Source organism: Sorex araneus, chromosome 2, assembly GCF_027595985.1.
Source record: "Sorex araneus isolate mSorAra2 chromosome 2, mSorAra2.pri, whole genome shotgun sequence".
NCBI classification, from domain to species: Eukaryota; Metazoa; Chordata; class Mammalia; order Eulipotyphla; family Soricidae; genus Sorex; species Sorex araneus.
This window is the reverse complement of record NC_073303.1, coordinates 5,330,673-5,345,110: the sequence shown is the minus strand read 5'-3', so window position 1 is coordinate 5,345,110 and position 14,438 is coordinate 5,330,673. Positions and strand designations below refer to the sequence as shown.

Here is a 14,438-nt window from a genome sequence, read left to right as displayed (position 1 = left end):
CTCTGAGTTGTTAAAGGGATGGAAATAAGGACCAAGACACCCTGGAATGATATAGAAGAAATTCATTTTTTTCTGTTGTATTTTGGGTATTACAGATAAATGTTGCAATAATTGATGGAGGGCACATTAGTTATTTATATCAGAATGTTAGATTTGGAAAAATTGGGTCTCAGTGATAGGAGGGTAGGGACCCTGCCTTCCATGTGACCAAACCAGGCTTGTTGCCCTGCATCCCATATGGCCCCTTGAGCATCGCCAGCAGGAGTGAGCACTGAAAGTAGAGCAAGCAGTAATATCTGAACACAGCTAGGTGGTGTGATCCAAAAACAAAAAAAAAAAAAGGAAGAAAAAAGAATGTAACAAAATTAATTTTTAGCAAACTATAAATGGTTGAAGATGCAAATGACACATTTATTTGTAATGTATAAAATTTTATATATTACATTAGTTTAAAAGGAAAACATATATATAGGTATGAAGATAAAAACAATATCTGAATACCATTGAGTTATACCATTTGTATAAATCAATGATGGTAATGAATGACTAATATGAATTAATGAAATGACAAAACATATCTCATGTGTAAATTTTCAAGAGATCCACGTATATGAATGGAATTTAAAAAAATTTCATCTAATAAAATAAACAGTACTCTCCTTAATACATAGACAAGGAATTTTTAGGATATTAAAAAAATTCACCTGATGTGTTTAGTTGTAAAAAAACATGTCTACGTGATGAATTTAAGATTAAACCTAAAGCATCATCTTGTAAGATATTTTATTCTAGCTTGTATGTAAATTACTAATTTGAGCACTTGTTTAAGATTTTTGTGGGATACACACCTATACATAGAAATGCACACCACCCTCATAAACACACAAACACATGTGTGCGCTCACACACACACACACACACACACAGAGTGAGGTGTCAGACTATTTTCAAGTAGGTTAGAAAAATGTAGATAGGGTGACCTCTTCTGGTCCAAGTCATCTCCATTAGCATTACATTTGAGAGATTTTCCAATGTAATTACATAATAGAAGCAAGAAAAATCCATAATTCTTGAATAGGTCTAAGTAAACAAATACAGGCTCATTCATAGGTTAGTGCTGAAAAATCAAAAGGCGTATCCAGTGTCTTACATGTTGCTGGGTCAGGCTAAATAATCTATTTGCAATAAACATAAACACATGCTCACTATTCCAAAATAAATATAGTTATATGTTTTATTTCCTCCTGCCCTTTCATTTACTGAGACATAGGTATATATGTATAGTATATACTAGTACAAATAATGAGCATGATCTCACTGCTGAAAAAAGTGCATCATAGTCAGAATTTCCAATGCCTTCTAAAATCTTACTGTGTAAAGAACTGCTCAATTACTTAAGGATTTGTCTGTGTACTAATTTTACTATTAATTTTAAATAAACTTACTCTTCTTTAATAAATATTTCCATTAATCAAAATATTGCTTAGGGGCTGGAGAGATAGCACAGTGGGTAGGGCACTAGCCTTGCACTCAGCCAACCTGGGTTCGATCCTCGGCATCCCATATGGTTTCCCAAGCACCGCCAGGAGTAATTCCTGAGTGCAGAGCCAGGAGTAACCCCTGAGCATTGCTGGGTGTGACCCAAAAAGCAAAAAAAAAAAAAAAAAATGGCCTAGATCTAAACATACTTAATTTGCATTTCAGAACATTTAAAATTTTATGTTGAAACCTTACTCTTTACTGCAGTATGCAAAACTTTGACCATGCTATTTACATGTTTTAGATAATTTCATTCCAAATGAAAATACATAGATAATTTCATTCTGAACAAATACATCAAATAAAAACATAAAGTATTGTCTTATGAAGAAAGGACTTTTCATTTTTATCAACTTAGAACTTTAAGTAATTTATTAATTCATATGTATATGAAACACAATTTAGTTTTAACAGTACAGAGGGAAGGGATGTATGTTCTTTTCTCCTACTCTATTGGGAAATTATAATTTTATGTAAATATAAGATACTTTATAAAAATAGTGATTAAATATAATGAATGGTTCTTTGTATATCACATATACATATAAATATCATAAATATATATCAAAAATAGTGTATAGGTACTACTGTGTCACTGTATCACTGTCATCCTGTTGCTCATCGATTTGCTCAAGCGGGCACCAGTAAGGTCTTCATTGTGAGACTTGTTGTGACTATTTTTGGCATATCAAATACGCCATGGGTAGCATGCCAGGCTCTGCCGTGTGGGCAAGATACTCTCAGTAGCTTGCCGGGCTCTCCAAGAGGGACAGAGGCAAATGCCCTACCTGCTTTGCTATCACTCCAGCCCAGTGCATAGGAATACTTAAAAACTAGGATTTTCCTTGTTGTATTTGTTTGAGTTTTGCCTCCTGAGCAGAGTTCTGGAGTCTCTCCCTGGGATACTCCGCCTACCAGCTGGGCAGGTCACTGTGAGGACCCAAGAGTCTGAGGGTGCTCATGCCCCGAGTTGCCAGGTATTACTGGGCTGCCCTCAGGGTGCTCAGGACGAAGCCAGTTCTGCACCCAACAATGACCAGGGAAACAAGTGGTAAATGGAGTCAAACTGGGGTCATTTATGTGCCAGGCATTCACAGTGGACTATTCTCAACGTGTATTTGTTAAGAAGAAAATGATTAATATTTTAATTAATTGATTCATCATTGGTTTACAATAGTTTATCATCTCGAGTGCATTACACCATTTTTGTGTGTACATGTCTACTGATCTGGGGGCCACACCATGAGAATGACTCTCTCTCTTTCCTGCCACACTTTCTTTTTTTTTTTTTTGCCTTTTTGGGTCACACCCAGCAATGCACAGGGGTTACTCCTGGCTCACTCAGGAATTACTCCCTGGCAGTGCTCAGGGGACCATATGGGATGCTGGGAATCGAACCCGGGTCGGCTGCATGCAAGGCAAATGCCCTACCCACTGTGCTATCGCTCCAGCCCCTCCTGCCACACTTCTTACCCTTCCCTTCACTGAACCAACGTGGGTTTCACCTAGTCTGAATTGGATTTCTTTTCCCCCCATTGAAATGTTTGCTTGTTTATAGTTCACCTGAGAGCCCAATCTACTTCACTATGCCTAAATTACAAAATAAGGAGAAGAAAGATTTAGAATGTTCCTTTACAATAAAACAAAAACTTGAAATGGCTTTAATAAAACTAGCATTGTTTAAATGATGTGCAAACAGAAAGACGAATAAGAAAATGAGACTAATTCAGATATACAAACACGTGTGTTGTAGTGGATGAGACTTGTGAGCTCGTGGGGCCGGAGAGATGCTGCATCAGGTGAGGCTCTGGCCCTGCGTGCAGCAGCACCCCTGCTTGTTCTGGGCACTGAGCTTCTTCCTCCCCCCTGCCAGGGATGACCCCTGAGGGCGGAATCAGGGTTCAACCTGAGCCTCCGCCAGTGTGCTGCACTCCTCGAAAAATAGCCTTTGTGAGATCAACAAACTTTCAATTCTCCATAGTTCCATTCATGAAATCATGGTCTTTAAAATCCTTTTTCAATTTGCTTAGGTTAACACGGAAACTTGTAATCTACTTTTGACGGTTTCCTTTAGAGTACGCATTATAAATGATCAAAGAGATCATGACAACCCTCAACGTATGAATCAAAAATGGCATCCTGACATCTTTATTTTTTGAGTATGGGGCTTAGATTTAATTTTCAACAAAATTGTTCTGTTGGAGAGTTGGCTTCTTCTCTTGCAGACAATGAGGATTGGAAAGAACAAAGGACTATGGCTAATTTATCTACAAGTGGGTTTCTTCTCATGGGCTTTTCTGCCAAGCCTGAGCTAGAACTCTTTTATGCTTCATTATTCTTAGTCTTGTACGTGTTGGCTTTAACTGGCAACATGCTCATCATCACCACCACGTCCCTGGATGACAGTCTCCAGTCCCCCATGTATTTCTTCCTGAAGCATCTCTCCTTGCTGGATCTCTGCTACATTTCTGTGACTGTCCCAAGGTTCATTTGCAATTCTTTCATGCATAGAAGAAATATTTCCCTCTGGGAATGCATCCTGCAGTGTTTTGCTTTTGCGGTTTGTGGTTCCGCTGAGATGTCCATGCTCACGGTGATGTCCTATGACCGCTACGTGGCCATCTGCCTGCCCCTGCACTATGACGTCATCATGGACGTCAGAACCTGTGTCCATGGAGTCGCTGGCGTCTGGGTGAGTGGGGCCATCTCTGGAGTCATGCACACGGCAGCTACTTTCTCCATCCACTTCTGTGGCCCCCGCATCATTCACCAGTTCTTCTGTGACATCCCCCAGCTCCTGAAACTCTCCTGCTCTAGTGATTATCTGGGCGAGGCTGGTGTCGCTGCCTTCCTATGTTTGCTGGCATTTCTTTGTGTCATCTTTATTGCCTTCTCCTACACAAACATATTCTCTTCCGTGCTGCGGATGCCATCTGCTGAGGGCAGAGCCAAGGCCTTTTCCACTTGCCTCCCCCACCTCGTTGTTGTTATTTTATTTCTTTCTACTGGCACCTTTGAGTTTTTGAAGCCCCATTCTGACACTCCCACTGCTCTGGACCTTCTGCTGACTATTCTCTATACGGTTGTTCCCCCAACGTTCAATCCCGTGATCTATAGCCTGAGAAATAAAGCTATAAAAACAGCTCTAAGAAAGGTTTTTAAAAGAAGAAAATCATTCTTTTTTTCTTGAGGTGTCTATTGGTTGAGAGACACATTCAAAATATATTTAGAAATATTCATAAAACACACTCAAGGAATTAAAATAAAGCCCTGATAATATAGGAGTCTGTCTTATAGGAAAGTTGTTGTAGCCATATGTATCTGATTTACAACATTGCTTTTCATAATTCACCTACGTAAATTTTACTCTTTTGTTATGTTTTGGTTTGGGGCCACACCTGACAGTGCTCAGGGCTGGGCTCAAGGGTCATCCTTTACTGTGGTCCAGGCCCAGTGTGTGGTGCTGGGGATCTAACCGGGACAGCTTCCGTGACAGGCAAGTCACTTGCCCCTTGTACTGTCTTTCTGGCTCTAAGAGAGAGGTTAGTTTACTCTTGTTGGACAGTAAGTTAAAATGTCACCCCATGAAGCAAGCTGTCGGAAAGAAATGAGTTTTCCTTAATGTTTATAAAACTTTCTTCTATTGTTTCTGCCAGGAGAACGTCAAACATTGGCTATGTGGTTGTTTTCTCATTTCTCTAATGTCCTAACTATTGGATTTTACATGATATTCAAGAATTTATTATGTCTTTACTCAGTGTATGTTGGTCATTCTGTGGTTAGTGATATTGAGTTACCTTTTTTGGGCTTCTATCATCTATTTTTAAGATAGCATGCCAATGACTTTTCTTCGAATGTACTGTATCACTTTGCCATTCATGGGAAATAATTCATTCATTTTCAATAATCATTTTTGGGGAGAGTAAAAATAAACAATTTAAAATATCAAAGCGAATTTATATATAATTAAGCATCATATTCCTTAGAAAGAATGGATCATTTGAAAATTAGTCAAATACACTTTTAGGTTGTAAAAAGAATTCTAATCAATAGATTCAGCAGCATGTAAAGTGCGGAAGATAAAGCAAATAAATGGAATGTTACCAAAAAGCTGTATTTGTTTCACACCAAAACATACAATTTTCCCCAGAATAACTAAAGAAAATAAAGTTGTTGAAAGTCATAAAAAAGAAAATGAAATAGCAACATTATAAAAGGAATATGTAGTAGTTACCTACTTACAGTTTCACAATGTGTGAAAGATTAGACAATAGGCAATATTTAAGTGATAATAGTGTTTCTCCAGAATTAATATAATTGACAACTTTTGAAGATTCCATTTAGAAAAAAAATGGAACTTATATGTGTAAAATATTACATGTATAAAATAAATTTACAAGTGGAGTGTCTTATTAAAATAAAAAATTAATAAATATGAAAGTTTAACGTTTCTAGTAAAATCACTACTCTTTATCCTTCACTTTTGAAAACCCATTGGAAAATATTTTTTTGCCAACCTGTCATGGAGAATCTTTTTCTATCTTTTTAGAGAAATATCCAATTGGATTAGTATAATGGATAAAAAAATTATGATTTCTTCTGTGAATTTCAGTGAGCTATTTTGAAATCAGATGAGAATGTAGCAAAATACATCAATGTAGCTTTAAATCTTTTCAAAAAACAATGCTGCAGCTGTCCTAAGGGTTTCCAGATTCTCTGGGATTCTCTATGTTCTTACTCTACCTTTACTGCAAATTTAAGATTACTTTTCAAAATTTAAAGTACATCTGTCAAGATTTTGATAGGAATTACATTGAAGCTTGAGATGGAGTAGAGGAGTCACGTGTCTCCAAAACCATGACCAGGATACTCTTTCTTTCATAGTATTTGTCTTTCCATTTTTTTCTCACTAATTATATTTAGTTTGTAGAGTGGTGAATTTATAAATCTTCTTTATATGTTGCTCTGTATTTTGGATGCTCTGATTGTAAAAGAATATTTGTCTGCTTTTGTGTATTTGGAAATACAATAAACTTTCACTTGTTGACCTTATACTTAATGACCTTGCTAAGTTTCTTTCTTTTATCCCCCCCACAAGTTTTCATAGGTTCTTTGTAGGTTCTTAACATTTTCTTTTTATTCACCTCATTTTCATAAATAATTTTATTTTTCCCATTCCAGGATTTTAAAGCTTTGTGGATTTTTTATGTTGTTCAGGACATTAGACCTATGTTCAAGTAAAGTCTAATTTGTTTTTAAACATCAAAGCTTTTTTGTATAATCTCCAGGAGGCCAGGGAAGGCCCCAAAGACTCTCCCCCTTGCCACCCGGATAGGGTGGTCCCGGGCTGCTCCTCTACCTGGGGCAGCCCAGGCCACAGAGCAGATGGAGGAGGAACCGAGGACCAAGCCGGTTGATTGATTCGTTGTCATTTATTCCATTCTCCCCTCGCGCCTGTTCCAGTCTCTCTGAGCCCCCCATTCTAGTCTCACTGCCCTTCATTCCCGACTGCTCCTGTCTCTCCCGCTCATCTCTTCGTGCTCCATCTGGCTCCCTGCTCTCTCTCTCTCCACATGCCTGCTCCTCATTCTTCTACATTCTTCTCTCTCTGTCCCCCTTGCTAGTCTTTCCACACCCCGTCTTGCTGCCCTGGTCTCTCTCTCTCTCTCTCTCTCTCTCTCTCTCTCTCTCTCTCTCTCTCTCCCTCTTTCTCTCTTGGCCCCAACTCTCTCATCTCTCTCCAGCTCCATTAACTCTGGGCAGATGCTACACCCAGTCATCTGCCCAAAATTAGCGTAAGAAAGCCCTTCTGGCTGTCCATCAGGCTCAAGGGCAGAAACACCACCTGGGGTGTTCCTCTTCTCCTTAGTCCAATAACTTAATTAACAACTTAATGTCAATTATTTTTGTATGGAAACAGTAAGAGATACATTGAGGCTTGTAGGGCAACTTTCCTGGGAGCATCTTGCCACAGACTCAGACAACAGTGTTCAGGCCAGATTAATCATTCCTAAACCTAGCAGGGTCTGTATCTAGTTTTTACTTTTTTTGGATTATGACAGAATTTGTCCATGACCATGCTCTTAACTTATAGTGAAGCATTATGGCACTTGGCACTTTGGACAACCCCATCTCAAGGCCAGGGTAGCACATAGCTCACTGCTTGCCCAGGGTCCATCCAGTCCCTCATCGGGACCCTGCTTTTGGGGTGGTTGAAAGTAAGGGCAACTAAGGCTTAAGTTGACAGAACAGATGCCTAGGAGGTAAATATCATTGAGAGTCAATTAACTCCCACGTTACAAAAGTATAGCATTTACTGTCTTCCTGTGCCCACACAAAAAGTACATTGCTCTGAATTAACTATGCAAAGGACTTAAGGAGAAGAGAAAAACAATATTTACAAGTCAAACAGAGCACAAAGAAAGAAGTTACAAATAAACAGAGGAATGGGAGCATTGTAATGGGAGTAACCCAAATAAACCTAAGCTCCCTGAGGCAAGGAAGAAAAGACAAACCAATGTTACCCTACTCTTTTTGGTTTGGGACACATTTGGCACTGCTTAGGGCTTACTCCTGGCTCTGACCTCGTGGATCACTCCTGTGAGTCAGGGGACCATATGGGTGCAGGGATCTAACCTGATTCCTGAGTGGGGGCACCTGTCAGTCAAACTGCTTTCCCAGATGTTCAAATGTCCAGAAGATTCTGGGCACAAGTCAGGAAGCCAAGTCGTACCAGAGCTTAAGCCCGGCACACACACACACACACACACACACACACACACACACACACACACACACGACATTCTGCTTCCTGTGGACATAAAGGAGGGGTGCAACAAGCTTGTGCTCAGGCCTTACTCAAGGTCTGTGCTCAGGACCACTCCTGACAGAGCCTGGGACCATACGGGTGCTGGGGATCAAACCTGAGTCTTACGTGCAAGCCCAGCCTGCTACCCACTGCCCCCCCTCTCCAGCCCAATCCTTCTTGTTGGCTTTTTTGGGTTAACTATTGGCTTCTTTAATCATCTAAGTGAAGATGAATGCTACGGATGGTGTACGATTGAGAGGTGTTTCTTTATTGGTATCAATTATTGATACTTGCACAGTTTTAACAAAAGGAATAAAACTACTCAAAATTGTAATAAGATCCAATTATAAGTTAAGTAACTATCCAGTCATTTTAATTGGTCAGTTGATCTAAGTCTTTTTGCCAGTTATATCAAATTTAAAACACAAGATTTTTTTCAATTATTTGACCCAATGAATATAAATTTATGTCCTTAATAACTACGTGGTATTATTAAATCAACACATCAGAAAATTACATTGTGACAATTCAATGTAATTTGCAAGTTTGAACCCCAGTGTATTTGCAAAGAATCCCAAATACCCAGAACACCCAAGAACTCTGCTTCTGCCAAAGGGACTTCACAACCTAACCTCAAGAGGCCAAAGAAGGATTGAAATTGAGTTCTCTTCCCTCTTCAGCTGCCGACACTGATCGCTCTCTCCCTGAGGAGAGAAGACGAGTTCTAACGTGCTTGGGTAAGTGTCCACGGGCTCCAGAAAGATGGGATCAGCTGAAGAATGGGATGCTATCAGTTGTAGACTTTGAATGGAGAACATAAAATCATCATTTTACTAATTTGCAAAATTTGAAATGAAACATAACTTCCTTCACACAATCTTCATGGAAATGATTTAATATTCTTTGTATTATCATTATTATTATTATTATTATTATTATTATTATTATTATGGACTGGAGCAATAGCACAACAGGTAGGGCATTTGCTGACCCAGGTTTGATTCCTTCATCCCTCTCAGAGAGCCCGGCCAACTACCTGTGGAGTATTTGATATGCCAAAAACAGTAACAAGTCTTACAATGGAGACCTTACTGGTTGAGCTTGAGCAAATCGATGAACAGCGGGGACGACAGTGCTACGGTGCTATTATTATTATTGAGGCATCAACACATCTCACTGCAAACACTAGTGTCATCACACAATCAATTCACTCTTCCCTCTTCACCACATAATCAATTCACTCTTCCCTCTTGCCTCCTTGTACCTTCCCCTTCCCTCAGGTAATCACAGAATTTTCACAGTGACTAAGAGTTGGCTTTGTTGTTTATTTATTTTTATTTTGTTCTGGTTTGGGGTTACCCTGCAGTGCTCAGGTCTGATTCCTGCTCTTTGCTCAGGTTTCTCTCCTGTTGATGCACAAAGCACCAAACACGGTGACAGGGATTGAACAAGGGTCTCCCAATGCAAGAAAAATGATTTAAGCTCTGGGCTAACTCTCTGGTCCAATTTTGTTGCTTTGTGCCAGTTTCTTGACTTGAATATATTCTTTCTGAGTGAGACCACCTGTGAATCTTCCTTTACTCCAAGAAAAATATTTAGTGAGGCAGAGGGAAGAAAAAAATGCTAAGAATTTTTTTCACTCATATGTGATCAAATTATAAAAATGCAATAATAAATCAGTGTGATTATAGCAATATATAAAGAAAAGAATGAATGAGAATGAATAAAGAACTCAGAAACATGTTGATAATCGGTATATTGTACTGAATAGAATTTTTAAGATAAAGCGTAAACTCATTGATAAAATAATAAGTTTCTACTTTATTTTTAAGGTACACTATTTCCTTTTTAAATAGAAATGGTGACGCTAAAACTTGCAATCTCTGAAAACAATATTTATTTATTTCACAAAGTAATTAAGTTGCTCAATATGGTTATCACTGTACCAGCACATATATAATGAGAAAATTATGATAGTAAATTAAAAAGAAAATTTCTAAGGGCAGTAATAGATCGATGTTAGAGAAATTTTTGATTTAAGATGTTTCACATTGTCTTTCAGGAAACAGCACATGATAATGAATAACGACTATGGATAACTTTACTATGAGTGGATTTCTTCTCATGGGATTTTCTGTCAAGCCTGACCTAGAAATCTTCTATGCCTGTCTGTTCTTAGTTTTATACGTGTTGGCTTTAACTGGCAACATGCTCATCATCACCACCACGTCCCTGGATGACAGTCTCCAGTCCCCCATGTATTTCTTCCTGAAGCATCTCTCCTTGTTGGATCTCTGCTACATTTCCGTGACTGTGCCGAGATTCATTTACAACTCTTTGATGCACAGTGGAAATATTTCCCTCTGGGAATGCATTGTGCAGTGCTTTGCTTTGGTTTCCTGTGGTTCTGCTGAGGTGTCCATGCTCACAGTGATGTCCTATGACCGCTACGTGGCCATCTGCCTGCCCCTGCGCTATGACGTCATCATGAACATCAGAACCTGTGTCCAAGGAGTCTCCTGCGTCTGGGTCAGTGGGGCCATCTCTGGAGTCATGCATACGGCAGCTACTTTCTCCATCCACTTCTGTGGCCCTCGCATCATTCATCAGTTTTTCTGTGATGTTCCCCAGCTCCTGAGGCTCTCCTGCTCCAATGAGTATATCAGTGATCTTGGAGTCACTATCTTCTTGTCTTTCTTCTGTCTTGGCTGTGTCATCTTTATTGGATTTTCCTACATGCACATATTCTCTTCCGTGCTGAGGATGCCATCTGCGGAGGGCAGAGCCAAGGCCTTTTCCACTTGCCTCCCCCACCTTGCTGTTGTCTTATTATTTATTTCTTCTAGTGCCTTTGAATTTTTGAAGCCTCATTCTGACACTCCAACTGCTTTGGACATTTTGCTCACTATTTTTTATACTGTCGTTCCCCCAACATTTAATCCATTAATCTACAGCCTGAGAAATAAAGCCATGAAGTTAGCTCTAAGTAATATTTTTAAAAGAAGAAATGAATATCTCTTCTTTTGAAATATTCACCTCAAATAATTCTCATTGGAGCGGTATGTTTAAGAAATATTGGGTAGTATTAAGATACCCAAGTAATAAATTAACCGAACTTAAATAGATATAAGTACTGTTTCATAGTTTGAGTTTTTTAAATATATGTGCTCATTGAATGTGAAATATTCAGACATGATTATATGAACACTACTCTTAGGAATTTTATTTGATGGTTGGGGCCAGTCCTTTGACGTTTACCCCATAGGTGTCAGGGGGACCTTGCAGATTTGGCATTCAAATTTGAGGTAGACTTCATATAAGTACTTCAACCCCTGTCATATATCTCTGCCCCAATGTTGTGAATATTTTAACACAAATCTTACTCCCAAAACTGGTTGCAAAATAATGTAAAACATAATGTTTAACAATGCATCCTAGGGTTGAAGAGAGAGAGAGAGAAAACAAGAAATAAGGTGGTTTTTAAAAATTGTGTTGTTTTTTTTTAAAAAAAAAGTAAATCACAGTGAGATGCACAGCTACCAAGTTACTCATGATTGGGTTTTGGTCATAGAGTGTTCTAACACCCATTCCTTCACCAGTGTACATTTACCACCAGCAATATCTCCAGTTTCCCTTCACCTCCGACCTCAGCCTGCCTCTCTGGCAGGCACTTTTCCCTTTTCTCTCTCTCTCTCTCTCTCTCTCTTTCTCTCTCTCTCTCTCTCTCTCACTCTCTCTCTCTCTCTCTTTGTCTCTCTCTCCCTCATTTTTCTCTGTGAAAAATGAAGTGATGAAATTTGCTAATAAATGGATGAACATGGAGAGTATCATGCTGAATAAAATAAGTCAGAAGAACAGGGACATATATAGAATGCTGCATTCATTTGTTGAATATAAAATATAAAGTATGAGACTTATATCCAAGACTAAGGAAAATGGGGGCCAGGAGGACTGGTCAATGACTGGAGCTTGCCATAATTGTGTGTGTGTGTGTGTGTGTGTGTGTGTGTGTGTGTGTGGTGGGGAGGGGAGGGAGGGGGACAGTTAGGGTGGAGAAGGCACCAATATAACAATAATAGCTGAAAGTGATCAGTTTAGACAGGAACTGATTGTTGAAAGTAGGTAAAGGGTATCTGATAAACTTTTATTATCTGTATTACAAATCATAAGGAACCAAAAGATAAGGTGGTTCTGATGCACAGTTCTGACCCCTAGTTTAATCTCAGTCACTGCATTCATTATTCTGGTCTCCCATTATCTCCAGGAGTGTTCCCCGAGCACAGAGCAAGGAGCATTGCAGGGTAAGTTCCTAACATCCCAACCACCCCAACTAAAAAAACAAAAGGGAATTCAGGAGTCTATTTCCTATCCCTGATCACTTCCCTGTGAGAATGATGGAAAATGGTAACTATAGGATTTGTTGGCCACTTTCTTAGTGACTTACATGATACCCAAGAATTGATTTAGAATGCCCTAAATCAATTGTCGTTAGTTTGTGTTCCAGATTGATTAAATCCTTAGGGATCCCATCAGATATAATGATGTCATCCTGGAAAAGTCTCTATCCGATATATTTTTTATTATTTTTTATTTTTACTTTGCCTCAGGGGTAAGGAATATTTTATTCACTGTATTACTGTCATCCCGTTGTTCATCAATTTGCCTGAGTGGGCGCCAGTAATGTCCCCATTCGTCCCTGTCAGGTGCTAGTGTAGCCGGATGGCGTATTGAGGGCTCTTTCAGGATCAGGGGAATGAGCACCATTGTTGTTACTGTTTTTGGCATATCAAGTACACCATGGGTAGCTTGCCAGGCTCTACCATGAGTTTGCTAGGCTCTGCCATGAAGGAACTTTTTATTAGTGAATATTAGTGCAAGTCCCCCAAATGCACATTTTACATCATGAAATGAATAAAAAAGAAAAATTAACAACATAAAGTATAGAAATCATATTAAAAGAGCCACATTCTCATAAAAGTAGATCAATTGAAATTAAGAAAATTACTTATATTATTATATTCTGATTATAACTGAAAATTTGGTGAGTGGATTTAGAAACAAACATAACAAGAAACCACAGAATAAGTGAACTTGATGTTAATATTTTAGTTTTGAGAATCTAATTTTCCACAGAGTCAGAAAATTTACATTATCCTGGAAATCATAATAGAAAAAGGCATGAGTCTGGAATGGTAGAAAGAGTGTAATATTTACCTCTAATAAGTCCCAAAACATTTGCTCCAAATTCTATGCCTTAAGGGAATGGAAGAACAGGCATAATTTAAAAAATAATATAGAAATTTTACACAGTAAATAAAATTACAAACATCAAGTTTCAAAATATTAAAAATGGTATTTTTACCTCTAAAATAAATTCACAAGTAGAATATTCAAGTAAAATTTAAATTAATGAATGGCAAACAATTTACATTTGTTCAAAAAATATTACTGTTTATCTTTACATTCTTATAACCCACTGGAAAATAATTTTTTGCCATTACTTTACAGATATAAAGCAGTCTGCAGTTCATTTATTTCATATGCCAACTGAATCAGTATCATAATTGAATCATTGTTTTTTTCCTCAGTGAATTTTAGTGGGCACCTTTGTCAAGAATAAAATGATATGGGACTGTGGGAGTTGCTAGTTTGATCAGTTAAAGTTTTAAGATTCACTTTTTAAATTAACTCAGTTAAAATAAAATCCGTTTTTGGTATATTGAATACAGCACGGGGAGCTTGCCAGGCTCTGCCGTGCAGGCAGGATACTCTCGTTCATTCCCCTGACCCTGAAAGAGCCTCCAGTGCAGCATTGTTGGGAAGGATAAGTCGAGAGGCTGCTAAAATCTCAGGGCTAGGACAAATGGAGGCGTTACTGGTGCCCGCTCGAGCAAATTGATGAACAACAGGATGACAGTGATATAGTGATACAGTGAAAATAAAATCTAATTTTTAATAGTTTGATCAGCAGATGTTCACGTTGATATCAAACTCTGTTAATCATTTCAGTTTCAAAGCCTCTGATTTTAATTCTGTTCTCCAGAATGTATGGGCTTTTCTATATCCTTGCTCCAAGTTTTAGGGTTAGATT

The 14,438-nt window shown here is 38.5% G+C and overlaps 2 protein-coding genes across 2 annotated transcripts; both read left to right on the top strand.

Moving 5' to 3' along the window:
* The first annotated feature begins 3,793 nt into the window (after positions 1-3,793).
* Positions 3,794-4,729, top strand: LOC129402373 (olfactory receptor 14J1-like). The gene has a single exon (XM_055128730.1). It carries the CDS (start codon positions 3,794-3,796, stop codon positions 4,727-4,729), a length of 936 nt encoding a protein of 311 aa, XP_054984705.1.
* Positions 4,730-10,438: 5,709 nt separating this feature from the next.
* LOC101551455 (olfactory receptor 14J1-like) lies at positions 10,439-11,374 on the top strand. Its single transcript, XM_004622195.3, has one exon. It carries the CDS (start codon positions 10,439-10,441, stop codon positions 11,372-11,374), a length of 936 nt encoding a protein of 311 aa, XP_004622252.3.
* Positions 11,375-14,438: the final 3,064 nt, after the last annotated feature.